Source organism: Callithrix jacchus, chromosome 15, assembly GCF_049354715.1.
Source record: "Callithrix jacchus isolate 240 chromosome 15, calJac240_pri, whole genome shotgun sequence".
Lineage (NCBI taxonomy): Eukaryota > Metazoa > Chordata > Mammalia > Primates > Cebidae > Callithrix > Callithrix jacchus.
The window spans coordinates 65640111-65657276 of NC_133516.1; the positions used below are offsets into that span (position 1 = coordinate 65640111).

Genomic DNA, 17166 nt, shown 5'->3' on the forward strand with positions numbered 1-17166 from the left:
AGTTTCCTGGCCCTGGTCCCCCTCACAGAAATCGAACTAGCTACTGTCCACAGACAAGTATACCTTCATGAATATCCCAGAACTCAGGAGTGAGCTGAGACACTCTCTGGGATCACAGAACTGAGAAAACCTGCATTAGAAGGTTAAAAGGAACAGTTTCACTCTGACGGTGTCACACCTTTCCAAGCCAGTAAAGTACCACACAGAGAGGAGTCCCCTGGGCCTACAGTTTCTATCATAGAAAAAGAAAGCTGAAGGTGAACATTAAGGTCCCCAGTATTCTAGGATGCTTCTCAGGAAGCCCACTTTTGTACTATTACATGTTTTCCTACAGGGCTAGACCATCTGGGGTTAGTAAAAAACAAAGAAGGGGATGGGGTTCATAGCGGCTAGAGTACAGATCTTGGCAATGACTGCATTCCTGTCAATGGAAGCGCCAGACCAGAGAGACCAGTCAATAGCACTGCTTTGCAGAAAGCACAGTCGACAGGTGTGCCAGGGCCAAGTCCCTACCACTATCACACCAAAGCTTTCTCCAACCCTTAAGCAGAGTCTCAGTTCTCTGCTTAAAGTCTTCCTAGGCCAGGAGGCAAGTATGCATAAGTGTAAAAGAGAGCATATGGTCCCGTAAGAACTGAGAGGGCCAGCGGTAACAAGACCCAGCCTCAGTACTCTGTTTATGGTTTCCCCAGACCCAGAGGCAAGTGCACATTAGTGTAAATCTGTAGAGGTCAGCATCCGGTCCTGCCAGGCTATAGTGACCCTGCCTAACTTCAAAGCTGTACATATAGTTTCCTGAGGCCAGGAGGCAAACCCGCATCCCTGCATATCTGCAGAACACAATAACTGGCCCTGCTCAACCTTAGCAATTAAGCAGTGACTCCACTCAGCTTTGGAGTCCAGCCTGAAGTTCTTCCCAGGTCCAGGTAGGGAGGCAAACCTGTGACTGCATACTGTGCAGAAATCTCTAGCCCTGCCAGTCCCAATTAGCTGAGCAGCAAACCCAGCAACCTTGAAGTCAAGCCTGCAATCCTGTCCAATTATAGATTCTAAATAGCTGCAGCACTCAGCCAGGGAATATGGCCAGCAACCCTGCCCAATCAAAGGTAATTGCAGAGCCCAGCCGGCAACTCCACCTGACCTTGGAACCCAATCGGTGGCCTCACTGGCTGATGGTGACCAGCCAGGGGTTTCACAAGACCATGGAGTACAGCCAATAGCTTCACTGACCTCAAAGCACCAGCAGAAGCCCAGCCAGAGAACCTAACAGCAAGGTCTGCTTGCCGTTGGTCACCACCAGATGGCAATCCAGACTCTCAGGCTAAATAGTGAAGGTCTACCCCCTTCACCTCAAGTGAGAGGTGTGTAGAGCAGAATACTTGGAAAAGCTGGAAGAGGTGGCCACTTCAAGTGCACAGACACCAATGCAAGGATATGAGGATGATGAAGAATCAGAGAAAAATGACACCACTAACAGAAAATAATAAAGCACCAATGAGAGACAAAGAATTGAGAATAATCCTCTCTTTTAAATGTTCAGGGAACTACAAGAACATACAGATTAAAAAATCAAATGAAATTTGAAAAACAATTAACAAAATAAGTTTGACAAAGAAACAAACAAATTTTAAAAATCAAACAGAAATCTTAGCAATAAAAAATACAATACCTAAACTGAAAAATTCAATAAAATGCTTGAACAGTATACGTGATCAAGCAGAAGAATCAGTGAGCCTGAAACAGGACATTTAAAATTATCTAGTCAGAAGAGCAAATAGATAAAGAATAAAAAAGAATGAAGAAAGCCTACAGGTATTATGAGATACCACCTGAGAAATAGGAGTGCCTGAAGGAGAAGAGAGGGAAAAATGGCCAGAAAGCATATTGAGGAAAATAATGGCTGAAAATTCTCCAAATCTAGGGAAAGACACCAACATTCAGGCACAGGAAGCTCAGAGGTCTCCAATCCAATTTAACCCAAAGAGAAGTTCACCAAGACACACCATAATCAACTGTTAAAATTCAAAGCAGCAAGAGATAAGAAACATATCACATACTAGGGAGTCCCAATATGGCTAACAGTGGACTTCTCAAGAAAAACCACCTGTCAACCAAGAGTACTTTATCCAACAAAACTGTCCTTCAGAAATGAGGGAGAATTAAAACTATCCCAGACAAATGCTAAGGGAGTTCAACATCAGTAGGCCTATCTTAAAAGAACTGCTAAAACAAGTTCTTCAAGCTGAAGTAAAAGGTCATTAATTAAAACCATAAAACACATGCGATTATAAGACTCAATGGTAAAAGTAATATATAATCATATTCAGAATACTCTAGCATTTTAATGGTGGTATGTAAAGCAATTTTATCTCTAATATGAGAGTTAAAAGACAAAACTCTTAAAAACAACTATAGTTACCAGATACAAATTAGAAAAAGATGTAAACGTTGATTTCAAAATCATAAAATGTGAAGAGGGGAATAAAAGTGTAGTTTTCGTATGTGATTAAAGTTATTATCAGTTTAAAATAGCCTAAGTATAAGATGTTTTATGTAAACATCAGGATAACTACAAAGCAAAAATCTACAGAATTTGCGCAAAACATAAAAAGGATTCAAAGCATATAATTATGGAAAACCATCAAACCACAAAGGAAGACCACAGAGGGAGAAAGAAAGGATCTATAAAACAATCACAAAATAAATTAAAAATGGCAGTCACAAGTCCTTACCTGTCAATAATTACCTCGAATGTAAATAGAGTAAATTCTCTAATCAAAAGAGAGAATGGCTGAATGAATCAAAAACTGTATGCTGCTTGTAAGGGGCTCACTTTAAGATAAAAGTGCACACTTAGACTGAAAGTGAAGAAATGAAAAAATATAATCCACACAAAAGGAAACCAAGAGAGCAGGGGTAGCTACACTCAAAACAGACTTTTAAGTCAAAAACTAAAAAGAGGAACGATCCAAGATGGCCGATCGTTAACATCTAGGGATTGCAGCTCTCAGTGAAAGCACAGAGAACTAGAGGACGCCACACTTTCAGACAAATTCTGGTCACTCACGGAGCAGAAGATTCCCAGTGGAGGAGCCACACGGGTCGCCAGCGTGACTCTTGTGGCTGGTGCAGCGGTTTCGCCGGCACCTCAGCGCGGCAGCTCTCGGAGCAGAGTAAACAGGGCTGGCTCCCCTTCTGACTGAGGTTTGGAGGACCCACACGGGTCCCCAGCACGACTCCTGAGGCCGGCTCAGCGGTTGTGACAGCACCTCGGCGCAGCAGCTCTCAGCACAAAGGAGACTGGTTCCCCTTCTGACCAAGGTTTGGAGCCCCAGGAAGGCAGAGTCGCCTATTACAGACACAAGAAGGAAGCCAGACAGGAGAATCCTGGGCAGAAAAGCACCATCAATCCTAACACTGCTGTTCTGGCCCTGGGAACTAACAACCTGGACGTCCACTCAAGAGACCTAATCTGAAAGTTGGTAATTTCAAAGACGACAGGAGGATAAATTTACAATGATGGAAAGAAACCAGAGTAAAAAGGCTGAGAATACTCAAAATCAGAACGCCTCTCCCTCTAAAGATGGTCACGGTTCCACATCAACACTGGAACAAGGCTTGATGGAGAATGAGCGCATCCCAATAACAGAATCACGCTTCAGGGAATGGATAATAAGAAACTTCTGTGAGTTAAAAGAACATGTTGTAGCCCAACGTAAAGAAACTGAGAACTTTGAAAAAAGGTTTGACGAAATCCTATTGAGAATAGACAACTTAGAGAGGAATATAAGTGAATTAATGGAACTGAAGAATACAATACGGGAACTCAGAGAAGTATGCACAGGTTTAAACACTCAAATTGTTCAAGGAGAAGAAAGGATATCAGAGGTCAAAGTCCAACTTAATGAAATAAAACGAGAAGAAAAGATTAGAGAAAAAAGGATAAAAAGGAATGAGCAAAGTCTCCAAGAAATGTGGGACTATGTGAAAAGACCAAATTTACATTTGATAGGTGTACCTGAATGCGACAGAGAGAATGAATCCAAGCTGGAAAATACCCTTCAGGATATTATTCAGGAAAATTTTCCTAAACTAGCAAAGCAGGTCAATATTCAACCTCAGGTAATACAGAGAACACCACAAAGATATTCTTCAAGAAGAGCAACCCCAAGGCACATAATCGTTAGATTCACCAGGGTTGAAACGAAGGAGAAAATACTAAGGGCAGCCAGAGAAAGAGGTCAGGTTACCCACAAAGGCAAGCCAATCAGACTTACAGCAGATCTCTCAGCAGAAACTCTACAAGCCAGAAGAGAGTGGGGGCCAATATTCAACATCCTCAAAGAACAGAACCTTCAGCCCAGAATTTCATATCCAGCCAAACTAAGCTTCACAACTGAAGAAAAAATAAAATCTTTTATGAACAAGCAAGTACTCAGAGATTTTATTACCCAGGCCTGCTTTACAAGAGCTTCTGAAAGAAGCATTACACACAGAAAGAAACAACCAGTATTAGCCTTTATAAAAATATACCAAAAAGTAAAGAGCACCAACATAAAGAAGAATTTACATCAACAAATGGATAAAACAGCCAGTTAACATCAAATGACAGTAACCCTAAATTTAAATCGACTAAATCCCCCAATCAAAAGACACAGTCAAAACCCAACGGCATGTTACATCCAGACCTGTTTCACATGCAAGGATACACAAAGACTCAAAACAAAGGGATGGAGAAAGATTTACCAACCAAATGGAGAGCAAAAATAAATAAATAAATAAATAAATAAATAAAAAGCAGGAGTTGCAATTCTCGTATCAGATAAAATAGATTTTAAAGCAACAAAGATATAGTAAAAGGATCAATGCAACAACAAGAGCTAATGATCCTAACACCCAGATACATAGAGACTTAGATACAATGAGACAGAAAATTAATAAGGATATCAAGGACTCGAACTCAGATCCGTAACAAGTAAACTTAATAAATATTTATAGAGCTCTCCACTTCAAATGCACAAAATATACATTCTTGTCAATACCACATCACACCTACTCATAGGTTTAAATGAAACACTGATTGGCCATTATTAATACCCATTTTTTTTTTTCAGAATAAAGCAATATTTCCATTCACCCTCTTTCTCTTCCTCTTTATTCCTCTCCTTTACTCATTTTTTTTTTCTTTCCTTCTCTCAAAAAAAGAAAAAAAGAAATCAACTTGTAAACCTCTAGATCCAGGTCGGCAATGTCTCTCTCACTGCTTGATTTCCTTCCTTCCCTTCCCTCCCTCCCCGCTTCATCCCTTCCTTCCTCCCTCCCTTCCTGCCTTCCTCCCAAAAAAAAAAAAAAAAAAAAAAAAACTGTAAAAAGAAGCAAAGAAAGTAACTATACAATGATAAATGGGTCAATCTGCAATTTTAAGTATTACATAACCAACATTAGAGCAACTAAATAAAAAAGCAACTATTAAATGATCTGAAGGGAGAGCCAACCTGAGTGGGGGATTTCAATACCTGACTCTCAACACTATACAGATCATTTAGATAGAAAATCAACAAGGAAACATTGGTCTCGAATTACACTTTAGACCAGCGGTGCCCAATCTTTTTGCTTCCCTGGGCCACACTGGAAGAATTGTCTTGGGCCACACATAAAATACATTAACATTAATGGCAGCTGAGCTTAAAATTTTGCCAAAAAAAATCTCATAATGTTTTAAGAAAGTTCATGAATTTGTGTTGGACCACACTGAAACTCATCCTGGGCTACATGTGGCTGACAGGCCATGAGTTGGACAAGCTTGGTTTAGACCAAATAGTAGATCTCATATATATATAAAACATTCCATCCTATAGCAACAGAGTACACATTCTTCTCTTATGCACACAGAACATTCTCCAGGATAGATCATGTTAGACCACAAAAGAAGTCTTAACAAATTTATGGAGGCTGGAATCATACCAAGTATCGTTCAATTCCAGTGGCATGAAACTAGTAATCAATAACAAGAGAAATCTTGGAAAATTCACAAACATGTAGAAATTAAGCAACATGCTCCTGAAAAACCAATGAGATAAAGAAGAAGTTAAAAATGAAATAAAATAATACTTTGAGACAAACAAAAATGAAAACAAAATATGGTAACATTTATAGGATGCAGCAAAATAAATTCTAAGGGATATTTATAGCAATAAACATATATCAAAAAAGAAAGCTCTGAAATAATCTAACATTACACCTCAAAGAACCACAAAAAGAAGAACAAATTAAGTCCAAAGATCAGAGCAAGAAACAAATGAAATAGAGGTTAGAAAAAAAAATAGGAAAAAATCAGCAAAACGGAGTTGATTTTTGGGGGGAAATAAACAAAATCAATAAACCCTTAGCAAGACTAAGAAAAAAAGAGAGAAGACTCAAATGAATCAGAAATAAAAAGAGATATTACAACTGATAACACAGCAAAGCAAAGAATAATAAGAAATTACTATAAGCAATTACACACCAACAAATTTGATAACGCTGAAGAAATGGATAAATTCCTATACAGATACAACCTATCAAAATTGAATCATGAAGAAATAGAAAGTCTGAGCAGACCAATGAGTATGGATACTAAATGTTAATAAAGTCTTATACCAAAGGCAAGCCCAGGACCAGATGGCTTTATAGCTGAATTCTACCCAACATTTAAAGAACATTTAAAGAAAGATTGAGAATACCAATCCTTCTCAAACTCTCCCACACATTCAAAGTGGAGGGAATATTTCCAAACTTCTTTTACATAGAAAACACTGAACAAGGCCAAGAACAAGGCCAATATGACTCTGTTAACAAAGCCAGAAAAGAACACTACAAGAAAAAAAAACATTACAAAACTACAGGTCAATATCTCTGATGAACATAGATGAAAAAATCGTCAACAAAATACTAGCAAACCAAATTCAGCAACACTTAAAAGATTATTCACCATGATTAAAGGGGATTTATACTTGAGATGCAAGGACAGTTCAACATATAAAATCAATGAATGTGACATACCATATTAACAGAATGAAGAATTTAAAACCATATGGTCATCTCAAAAGATGCAGAAAATGCACTTGATAAACTTCACTCTTTTATGAAAAAACTCTCAACAGATCCCATGTAGAAGGAATGTACCTTAAAACAACAAAGGCCATATATGACAAACCCATAATTAAATCATACTCAATGATGAAAAGTTAAAGTTTTTTCTCTAAGCTCAAGAATAAGATAAGAAGGCCCACTCTTACCACTTCTTTTCAACATAGTACTAGAAATCTTACCCAGACTAATTAAGCAAGAGAAAAAAAATAGAAGAGAATAAGGGAAGAAATGAAATTGTCTCTGTTTGCTGACACCATTTTATACACAGAAAATCCTAAACACCAAAAAACTGTTTTACTGATAAACTCAGTAAAGTTGCAGGATACAAAATCAACATAAAAAATCAGTAACATTTCTGTACACTCACAGCAAACTACCCAAAAGAAATTAAGAAAAACAATCCCATTTACCACAGCAACAAAAAAATAAAGTAAAATACTTCAGTAAAAATTTAACCAAGGAGGTGAACAATCTGTATACTAATAATGATGAAACACTGATGAAAGAAATGGAAAAAAACACAAATAAGTGGAAAGATCCTGTGGTCATGATTGGAAGAAATAATATTGTTGGAATATTCATGCTACCCAAAATGACCTCCAATTTTTTTTTTTTTTTTTTGAGACAGAGTCTTGCTCTGTCGTTCAGGCTGAAGTGCAGTAGTGAGATCTCAGCTCACTGTAACCTCCACCACCCTGGTTCAAGCTATTCTCCTGCCTCAGCCTCCTGAGTAGCTGGGACAACAGGCGCATGCCACCACGCCTAGCTAATTTTTGTATTATCACTAGAAAGGGGCTTCACCATATTGGCCAGGCTGGTCTTGAACTCCTGACTTTGTGATCCACCCATCTCAGCCTCCCAAGGTGCTAGGATTACAGGTGTAAGCCACCACGCCCGGCCATGACCTACAAATGAAACATAATTCCTGTCAAAATTCCAGTGTCATTTTTCACACAAATAGAATAAGCCATCCTAAAATTCACATGCAACCATTAAAAAAACCCAAAAAGTCAAAAAACATCTTGAGTTAACTTAACAAAGCTGGAAGCATCACATTCCCTGATTTCAAAATATATTAAAGCAATTGTCATAAAAATGGCATGGATTGGCATAAAAACAGACACACTGAAAAATGGGACAGAACAGAAATCAATTTATGGCCAATTGATTTTTGACAAAGATGACAAGAAAACTAAATGGGGAAAAGTCTCTTCAGTAAATGACGACGGGAAACCTGGATCTCCACACGCAGAAGAATGCAATTGGATTCTTATTTCACAATACATACAAAAATATACCCAAAATGGATTCTAGATTTAAATACAAGACCTTAAACTATAAAAGTACAAGAAGAAAACATGAGGGAAAAGCTCCATTACATTGGTTCAAGCAATAGATTTTTAGATGTGACTTTGAAAACACAGGTATCACAAACAAAAATAGATAAATGAAATTCTATCAAACTAAAACACTTTTGCACAGCAAGGGAAACAATTTAACAGGGTGAAGAGACAATGGGAAAAATATTTGCAAACCATACTTGATAAGGGGTTAATATTCAAAATATATACGGAACTCACACAACTCAATAGCAAAAAAAAACCCAAATAACTCAATTAAAAAATAGGCAAAGGAACTGAGCGGACATTTATCAAAAACACATTTAAATGGCCAGTATGTCCGAGAAAAAAATGCTCAACATTAGGGAAATGCATATTAAAACCACAATGAGATATCATCTCACACTCATCAAAATGGCTACTATAAAAAAGATGAACGGTAACAAGCGTTGATAAAGATGTGGAGAAAAGGAAACTCTTGTATACTATTGGTAAGAATGTAAATTACTATAGACACAATGGGAAACAGTATAGAAGCTCCTCAAAAATGCATAAACAGAATTACCATGTGATTCAGAAATGTCTAGGTACATATCACATATCTATATATACATACACATCTATCTATCTATATATACACACACACCCAGAGTATGGGCATTTCAGCATTATTCACAACAGCCAAGATATGGAATCAACCTAAGTGTCCTTCAATGAATGAATATTTCTTTATAGAAAATGTGGTATATAAACATATTGGAATACTACTCAGCCTTAATAAAAAACTGAAAATTCTGTCATTTGCAACATGAATAAGCCTGGAGGACATCCATATGCTAAGTGAATAAGCCAGGAACAGAAAGACAAATACTGCATGACCCCACTTATATATGGAATTTTAAAAAGTTGAACTCATAGAAGCAGAGTGTAGAACAGTGACTACCAGAGACTGAGGGTGCAGCGGATGTAAGGCAGGGTATGGGAAATGGGGAGATGTTACAAAGTTTCAGTTAGATAGGAGGAGTAAGTTTGTGGGTTCTATTGAACAGTAGGGTGACTATACTTTTTTTTTTTTTTGAGATGGAGTTTCATTCTATTGCCCAGGCTGGAGTGCAGTAGTGCAATCTCGGCTCATGGCAACCTCCGCCTCCTGCGTTCAAGTGATTATCCTGCCTCAGCCTCCCAAGTAGCTGGGACCACAGGTACCTGCTACCACGCCTGGCTAATTTTTATAGTAGTGACAGGGTTTTACCATATTGGCCAGGCTGGTCTCAAACTCCTGATCTCAGGTGATCCGCCTGCCTTGGCCTCCCAAAGTAATGGTATTACAGGCATGAGCCACCAGGCCTGGTCTAGGGTGACTATACTTAATAATAATCCAAAATTGCTAAAAATAAGTAAACTCCAAATATCTCACTCTAAAATATGATAAGATGATGGACATGTTAATTAGCTTGATTTAATTATTTCACCTTATTTACATATATAAAAACATCACTGTATCCCATAAATATAATTAAGATAATATTAATTTGTCAATTATGATATTAATTTTTTTAAAAGTTAATGAGTTATTAAAACATAAAAATATGCTGGAGAAACATATCTTTAAAGGAATGCTGTAATGAATAATGACCCACTAATTAATTTGATCAGACTGCATACTGAAATTTTTATTTATTTTCAGAAAAGGAATACATATATTGAGGTTTCTTTCCAGTTTTAACAAAAACATTATTGTTGTTATAGACAAAATCAGAGATAAAGAAAGGAAGGAAGGAGCACTGACATTTTAAAAAGCTTAATTTCTGGAAATTAATAGTAATTACTAATTTTTTTATGTATAAACAGAATTTGACTCACCATTGTCTCTGAAATTAAAAGAAAAATCTCTGTAAGTAAAGAGATGTGAAAATGTTAAAATTTTAAAGGAAGGAATACGAGCACCTAAACAGTGACAAGTGTATATATTAGTGTTTCTATTATATACAATTCAGCTAAACACACTGATTTTTAATACTCAGAAAATTGACACATTTTCATAACAAATGCAGGGTTCTTTCTAGGCTACTTATAAAAATATACTAACTTAAATAACTGAGTACTTGTAAGAATGCTTTTTGAAACTATTATAAGAATATTTGCTACTTATTTACTGAAAATATTAATTTTCCTCACATTTTAATGGTTTTATAACATACGTTATAGTAAAATCTGAAAAAAAGGATAAAGGTCTATTTCGAAATCATTAAAGGCTGGAGAGGAAACGAGAGATAGTTTGTGGTACTTCTTTAGACCTTGTACATGTACCGTTCAGTCCACTGCCCCTCCCAAAAGTCTGAGAAAAGTATTCTGAAATTTTACAGAATCTCTTTTCTGAGAGATTATTTAAAACCTACATAAGAAAACCATATGCCTATCTGACTAAGGTGTGTGACTATGGGAAGAGTGAAGGAGTGGAAGAGCATGTCGATTTATTGGTACGGTTGGGTGCTGCTGCTTTACACTCTAAAGTCAAAAGTAAAATTAAAGTGGTCACAGCAACCCACCTATAGTACTGGAGAAGTTCCTAACCAATTGAATTGCAAAGGATGTCACCAAAGAAATTATAAATCAACAATGTGGATGAATTTAGATATAATTAAGCTCAGAGACTTTTTGTTTTGTTTTTTAATTTAAAGAACGAAACAATGGCTGGGTGTGCTGGTAATCCCAGCACTTTGGGAGGCCAAGGTGGGAGGACAGCTTGAGCCAAGTAGTTCAAGACCAGCCAGGGCAACATAGTGAGACCTTGCCTCTACTAAAAGTAAAAAAAGCTCATCATCACTGGTCATTAGAGAAATGCAAATCAAAACTACAATGAGATACCATTCTCACACCAGTTACAATGGCAATCATTAAAAAGTCAGGAAACAACAGATGCTGGAAAGGATGTAGAGGAATAGGAACGCTTTTACACTGTTGGTGGGAGTGTTCAACCATTGTGGAAGACAGTGTGATGATTCCTCAAGGATCTAGAACCAAAAACACCATTTCACCCAGCAATCTCATTACTGGGTATATACCCAAAGGATTATAAATCATTCTACTAGAAAGACACATGCACACATATGCTTACTGCAGCACTGTTCACAATAACAAAGACTTGAAACTAACCCAAATGCCCATCAATGACAGACTGGATAAAGAAAATCTGGCACATATCTACCCTGGAATACTATGCAGCCATAAAAAAGTTCATGTCTTTTGCGGGGACATGGATGAAGCTGGAAACCATCATTCTCAACAAACTAACACAAGAATAGAAAACCAAACACCATATGTTCTCATCATAAATGGGAGTTGAACAATGAGAACACATGGACACAGGGAGAAGAACATCACACACCGGGGCCTTTCAGGGGGTCGGGGGCTAAGGGAGAGATAGCATTAGGAAAAATACCTAATGTAGATGACAGATTGATGGGTGTAGCAAACCACCATAGCATATGTATACCTATGTAACAAACCTGCACGTTCTGCACATGTATCCCTGAACTTAAAGTATTAAAAAAATAATAAGAGAGAGGAAAAAAAAGGTTAAACAAAAATAGCTGGGCACAGTAGCATGTGCCTGTGGTCCCAGCTACTTGGGAGCCTGAAGTGGGAAGACTGCATGAGCCAAGGAGGTCGAGGCGACAGTGAGCTGTGATCGCACTACTATACTCCAGCCTGGGTGACAGAGTGAGATTCAAAAAAGTACAAAACTGACATCAATGAATGTACTTAGAATTTTGAAGCTGTTACTAAATCTTTAGAAAATGCAGGGATAGTGCTAAACTCTACATGAGATACCGTGCTAAGCCTTCCCATCATGTTTTTACAATCATTCGTAAGAGTGCAATTAATCTGACAGGTGAGCTAGTAGTCAGGTGGCAGGATTTACGCCCAGCATAAAAAGGTGCTTAACAAAAATATTAAAAACTGATAGGAAAATTCTTGAGAGGCTTACAAAAAGGAGAGCAACAGTCTGTATCTACTATTGTAGACAGCCTTTGCTGAAGGCAGGTAGTAAGCCTTAAGAATTAATGAGCTTTTTCAGTTCCTATACTTCTATGTTAGGATAAATGTTAAAACAAAAAAAAAAGTTCCAATTACACTTTTTCATTCTGAATATACAACGCAAAGGGCAGACTGCATGTTATTTTGAAAGAATGAACAGGTACAAAAGTACCTCCTACACAGGTAGAAGAATCCCTCAATAATGGTATATCTTCATTCAGAGAAAAGCTGTCCTCTTTAAAACAGGAAGCAAAGCTGAAGAGGGAATCCAAAATCCTGGCTCTAGTCCTAGCTCAGAGCTCAGACACTAACTAGCTGTGAAAGTCAGGTAAGTCCCTTTTTCCTTTGGGCTTCCATTTGTACTAATTTCTAGGAAAGTTATACTTTTACTCTGAAAGATTGTTCTCATGTTTTTGTTACCAACTTTCTTAGTAAATGTATTGCACAGGCTGAATAGTATCATCAACATATGCAATGCATTTACTTAAAAAAAGATATCCGTACATATGTCAGTAAAGCACTGGAATAAACTTTTAGCTTGTTAATGTGGATATTAAGCAACTAAAATAATTATTTTTACATAAGCTTCACACATATATGTTTGGAACATAGTACACAATAAATGTTTGTTGAATAAATGAATGAATCCATCGATTTATCCATCTACCTCCTAGGTAAAAAATGATAAGGTTTACTTAGGCTAAATTAGGCATGGAGTTGTTACCATGACTAAAGCCACTCCATGTGCAAGAGGAACATCTAGCTAGAAATTAAGAGATGTGAGTTCTAGTCCCAGCTCTGTTATTAACGTTCTTCTAATACTTAATTTGCATGGCCTCAGTTTGCCCATTTATGAAAATACAGATACTAAAATCTTCCCTCCATAGGTGAGGACAAATAAAATGATATGGGAAAGATAAAACTTTGAAAAAAAATCGAAGTACTTTATAAATAAAAGATATCAGCTTGTGATCTCATATCTACAAAGAAGCTGAATTTAGGAGTATGAAGAAAAAGATTGTGAGAAGAAAAGAAAACTATCAGAAAACTCTATCCTCTGCTTCATCAGATTTTCTGCTTGGGGCTAAAAACTGTCCCTTAGGGGATGGAGGCAGCAAACCACATTGCCATGTGTGCACCTATGCAACACTCCTGCATGATCTGCACATGTACCATGGAACCTAAAGTATAATTAAAAAAAAAAAAAGAAAAGAAAAGAACCATCCCTTAGAATGAAACAGATGCTCACAGTAACTCCTAAGCAAACTCCTATTTGCTCCTATGGCACTTGACTATTCTGACTTATTATTTTTTTCTTTTCTTCCTTTTTCTTCTCTAAACAGACTGAATACCATATATATCTTTTAGAAAATAACAGTTTATTGAAATATTATTTATTTATTTATTTATTTATTTTGAGACAGGGTCTCACTCTGTCACCCAAGTTGGAATGTAGTGGCAAGATAGTGGCTCACCACAGCTTCAACCTGGGTTCAAGCAATCCTCCCACCTCTGCCTCTCCAGTAGCTGGGACTACAGGTATGCGCTGCCACGCTCAGTTAATTTTTGTATTTTTTGTAGAGACAGGGTTTTGCTATGTTGCCCAGGCTGGTCTCAAACTCCTGGGCTCAGGCAATCCACCCACCTCAGCCTCCCAAGATGCTAGGATTACAGGCATGAGCCACTGCACCCAACAGATATAATTTACATACCACAAAATTTACTCCTTTTAAGTGCATAATTTGGTGGTTATTAGTATATTCAGAGTTGAGAACTGTCTCTAACTTCAGAACATCTGCATCACTCCTAAATGAAACTACCCATTAGCAGTCACTTCCCATTCGACACCCCTCGGTTCCTCCACACTCTGGCAACTACTACTCCACTTTGTTGTCTCTATAAATTTGCCTATTCTGGACATTTCGTATAAATGGAATCACACTATATGTGGCCTTTTGTTACTGGTTTCTCTTAGCATAAATACTTGACACTAACAAAGTTCCCACCCCAAAATTATTCCTCAGAAAAAAGGAGACACGTTCCTCTGGATACCTTACAAAGCCTTTCGTAAGAAGGGACATTCTATTACTTTATTTTGAATAAGACTGGTATAAGCCAATATTCAGAACCTCTGACTAGAACCTAATTAATTACAATTCTATATGATTATAAAAAGTCTTGCTTTTCCCATCGTTAAATAAAAGTTTGAATGCAAATATCTTATGAAATATAAATGTGAAAAAAGGGCAGTATTTTTATATGAACAGATTATTAAAGTAATTTCAAACACATTTATAAAACTAAATTAATAAATTAAATGTTACATATATATTACTGTTTCATCTGCTTCCCTGCAAGTTTATCATTCAAAATGAGGGGAGAAGTTTAAAATTCAAAATGGATCTGTTCATTGAAAACACAAGGAAGATTGTTTTATATTCAAGATGATTTTATATCTGAAACTTCTAGGATCATTCAAAGACAAGGTCAGATATGCTTATCTTTAGGCCTAACATCACTGACTTCTCTCCTAGAACTTTAAAAAGCAGTTGAAATCCAATTCTTAGCAAATATCTCAAAAGAAAACGGAACTTTGTAAGTAAATATCATTAAAAAATTGAATGAGTTAATTTTATTTTAGAAAAATACTGTTCGGGAATGAAGTGATCTTAAGGGCTATTGTCAACTCCCTCATTTAACTTATGAAATAAGGCTGAAAGAGGCTAACTGACTTACCCAAAATCGTATTGCATGAGGGCTTACGATGCTAAGTGCTATCCATGAATGATTTCTTAGTTTCCCACAACAACTCTACTAATTTCCCTACTTTATGGTTGAGGTTTAGAAAAGTTAAATGACTTGCTCAGTTATTCAGCTAATATGTGGCAGAGGTGGGATTCAAGTCAGATCTCTCTAGCTTCAAAACCAGGGGGCTTAACCGTGTTGCAATACAAGCATTCAGCTTCTCATCAGAGAACCCTGCCCAGAATCACATGGTTTAAAAAAATCATTTAGCCAGGTTTGACATTTCTAAGCTAATTTAATTGGAATAGAAGAAAACGTCATTAGAAATTAGCAAAAATACTGGCAAAATAAGAGAAAAAGATATGGGTGAGATAACAGGTCTGGCATTATTTTGAAGCTTATAAAAACATCTAAAAATAAAAACGTCATGGGTTATTCAAAGGAAGTCAATTTTACCTGGTTAATTCTCTTAGCCGATTCACCTCAGCATCACGCTGACGTAATGTTATCCCCAATATCTGGTTTTCCTTTTCAGCAGTTTCTAACTTAACCTGGGAGTTTCTCACATTGACTAGGGCTTCCTCCAATTCTAAAAGAACAAAAGTTTCAGTTTCCTTATTCCTTTTAAAAAATGTGACCATAACTACTGTCTAAATACGTACCAATTTTTATTCTTGTTATCTCAATGTCATATTGCTGTTTATTTTCAAGTATAATTTGATCCTTGTCTTTAAATAGGCTAGCAAATTTTTTGTTTTCATCTCTCTGATTTTCAATCACTTTAAAGAGCTCTTCATTTTTACTCTGCAGTAATTCCTGGGTCTTTAGTGACTCCTCCAATTGATTCTGCAGTGACATATTCAATGACTGAAGAGAAAACACTGTAAGACAAAATGGATCAAATAGTTGTTTCCCAAACCTAAAAAGTACAAACTTGAAAAACATCTGTTTCTAAAAAAAAAAAAAAAGTTCTGAAATGTATTGATTTTGCTTAACAATTAATTGCATGAGTAGTTCTAAGCAGCTCTACATAAATACATAATTTTTTAAAAATTGATTGGCAGAATTCATAGCTTTCTTTTCCAATTAACATTTTAAGCATTAATTTTTAACTCTTTTAAAAGAAAGAATAATACATGTACAAAATTTTTAAAATTCAACCACCACAAAATGTCAATAATACCATATGATCCCAATGAAGAATCTCCCTCTCACTCCTCTCGGTCCCCAGAAAAAAATTACTATTCATTTTGGTATCTTTCAGGAAAACACTTTTGCATATGGTATTACACACATTCCACACACTCCACACACACACACACATACACACACACATATACAGTTTCTAACTTTGCCTTTTATTCCATAAGACTGTTGTATACAAACACATAGAGCTAACACATTCTTTTTTCATGGCTATAAAAGTATATGGCACCATTTATTTAGCAAATACATCCTCAGTGAATACTTACTATGTGTGAGGTATTGTATTAGAGTCAGCATATACAGAGACAAATAACACAGACATGGCCCCTGTTCTCACAGAGCTGATAACAAACAAGTAATTATAAATAGTAATGATCTCAAATAAACAATAAGATAAATGAACAGATAATATAAAGAAGAGAAGCTATTTAAAGTGGCAACTACTGATCTCCCCACTTGTCCTCTAGCCTACTCTCTCCTACCCTCTCCCTCTCCACACCTTTAACAGTGGAGCCAGAGTGATAATTTCTGAATCATTCTGATTAAATTGAACACTTTTATGTTGGGTAATCCTATTTTTTTCTTATTGTTTTATAAGATATATTTATATATTAAGAATATTAATCCTTTGTCATGCCATGTATTGTTTCCCCATTTTGTTTATGTGCTTTGAATATATTTATAATTTTGCTACGTAGAAATT

General features: G+C 36.5%; 1 protein-coding gene across 23 annotated transcripts in view; it reads right to left on the bottom strand.

Moving 5' to 3' along the window:
• The window catches only part of LOC100391280 (coiled-coil domain-containing protein 14), a 193947-nt gene that overhangs the window by 143111 nt on the left and 33670 nt on the right, over positions 1-17166 (bottom strand). For 20 of the 23 annotated variants that reach the window (XR_013527477.1, XR_013527474.1, XR_013527478.1 and 17 more), the window contains exons 11-12: positions 15920-16138; positions 15714-15846 (exon numbers count right to left, since the gene is read on the bottom strand). Coding sequence is in view for 8 of the 23 variants with exons in the window: in XM_035276169.3 (XP_035132060.2) it covers positions 15714-15846; positions 15920-16138 (352 nt within the window). In the remaining 15 variants the exon portion in view is untranslated. Of the gene's footprint in view, positions 1-10117; positions 11486-15713; positions 15847-15919; positions 16139-17166 lie in introns of those variants that run through there. The other 3 variants (XM_078351535.1, XM_054245895.2, XM_017965046.4) reach the window with 2 other exon arrangements.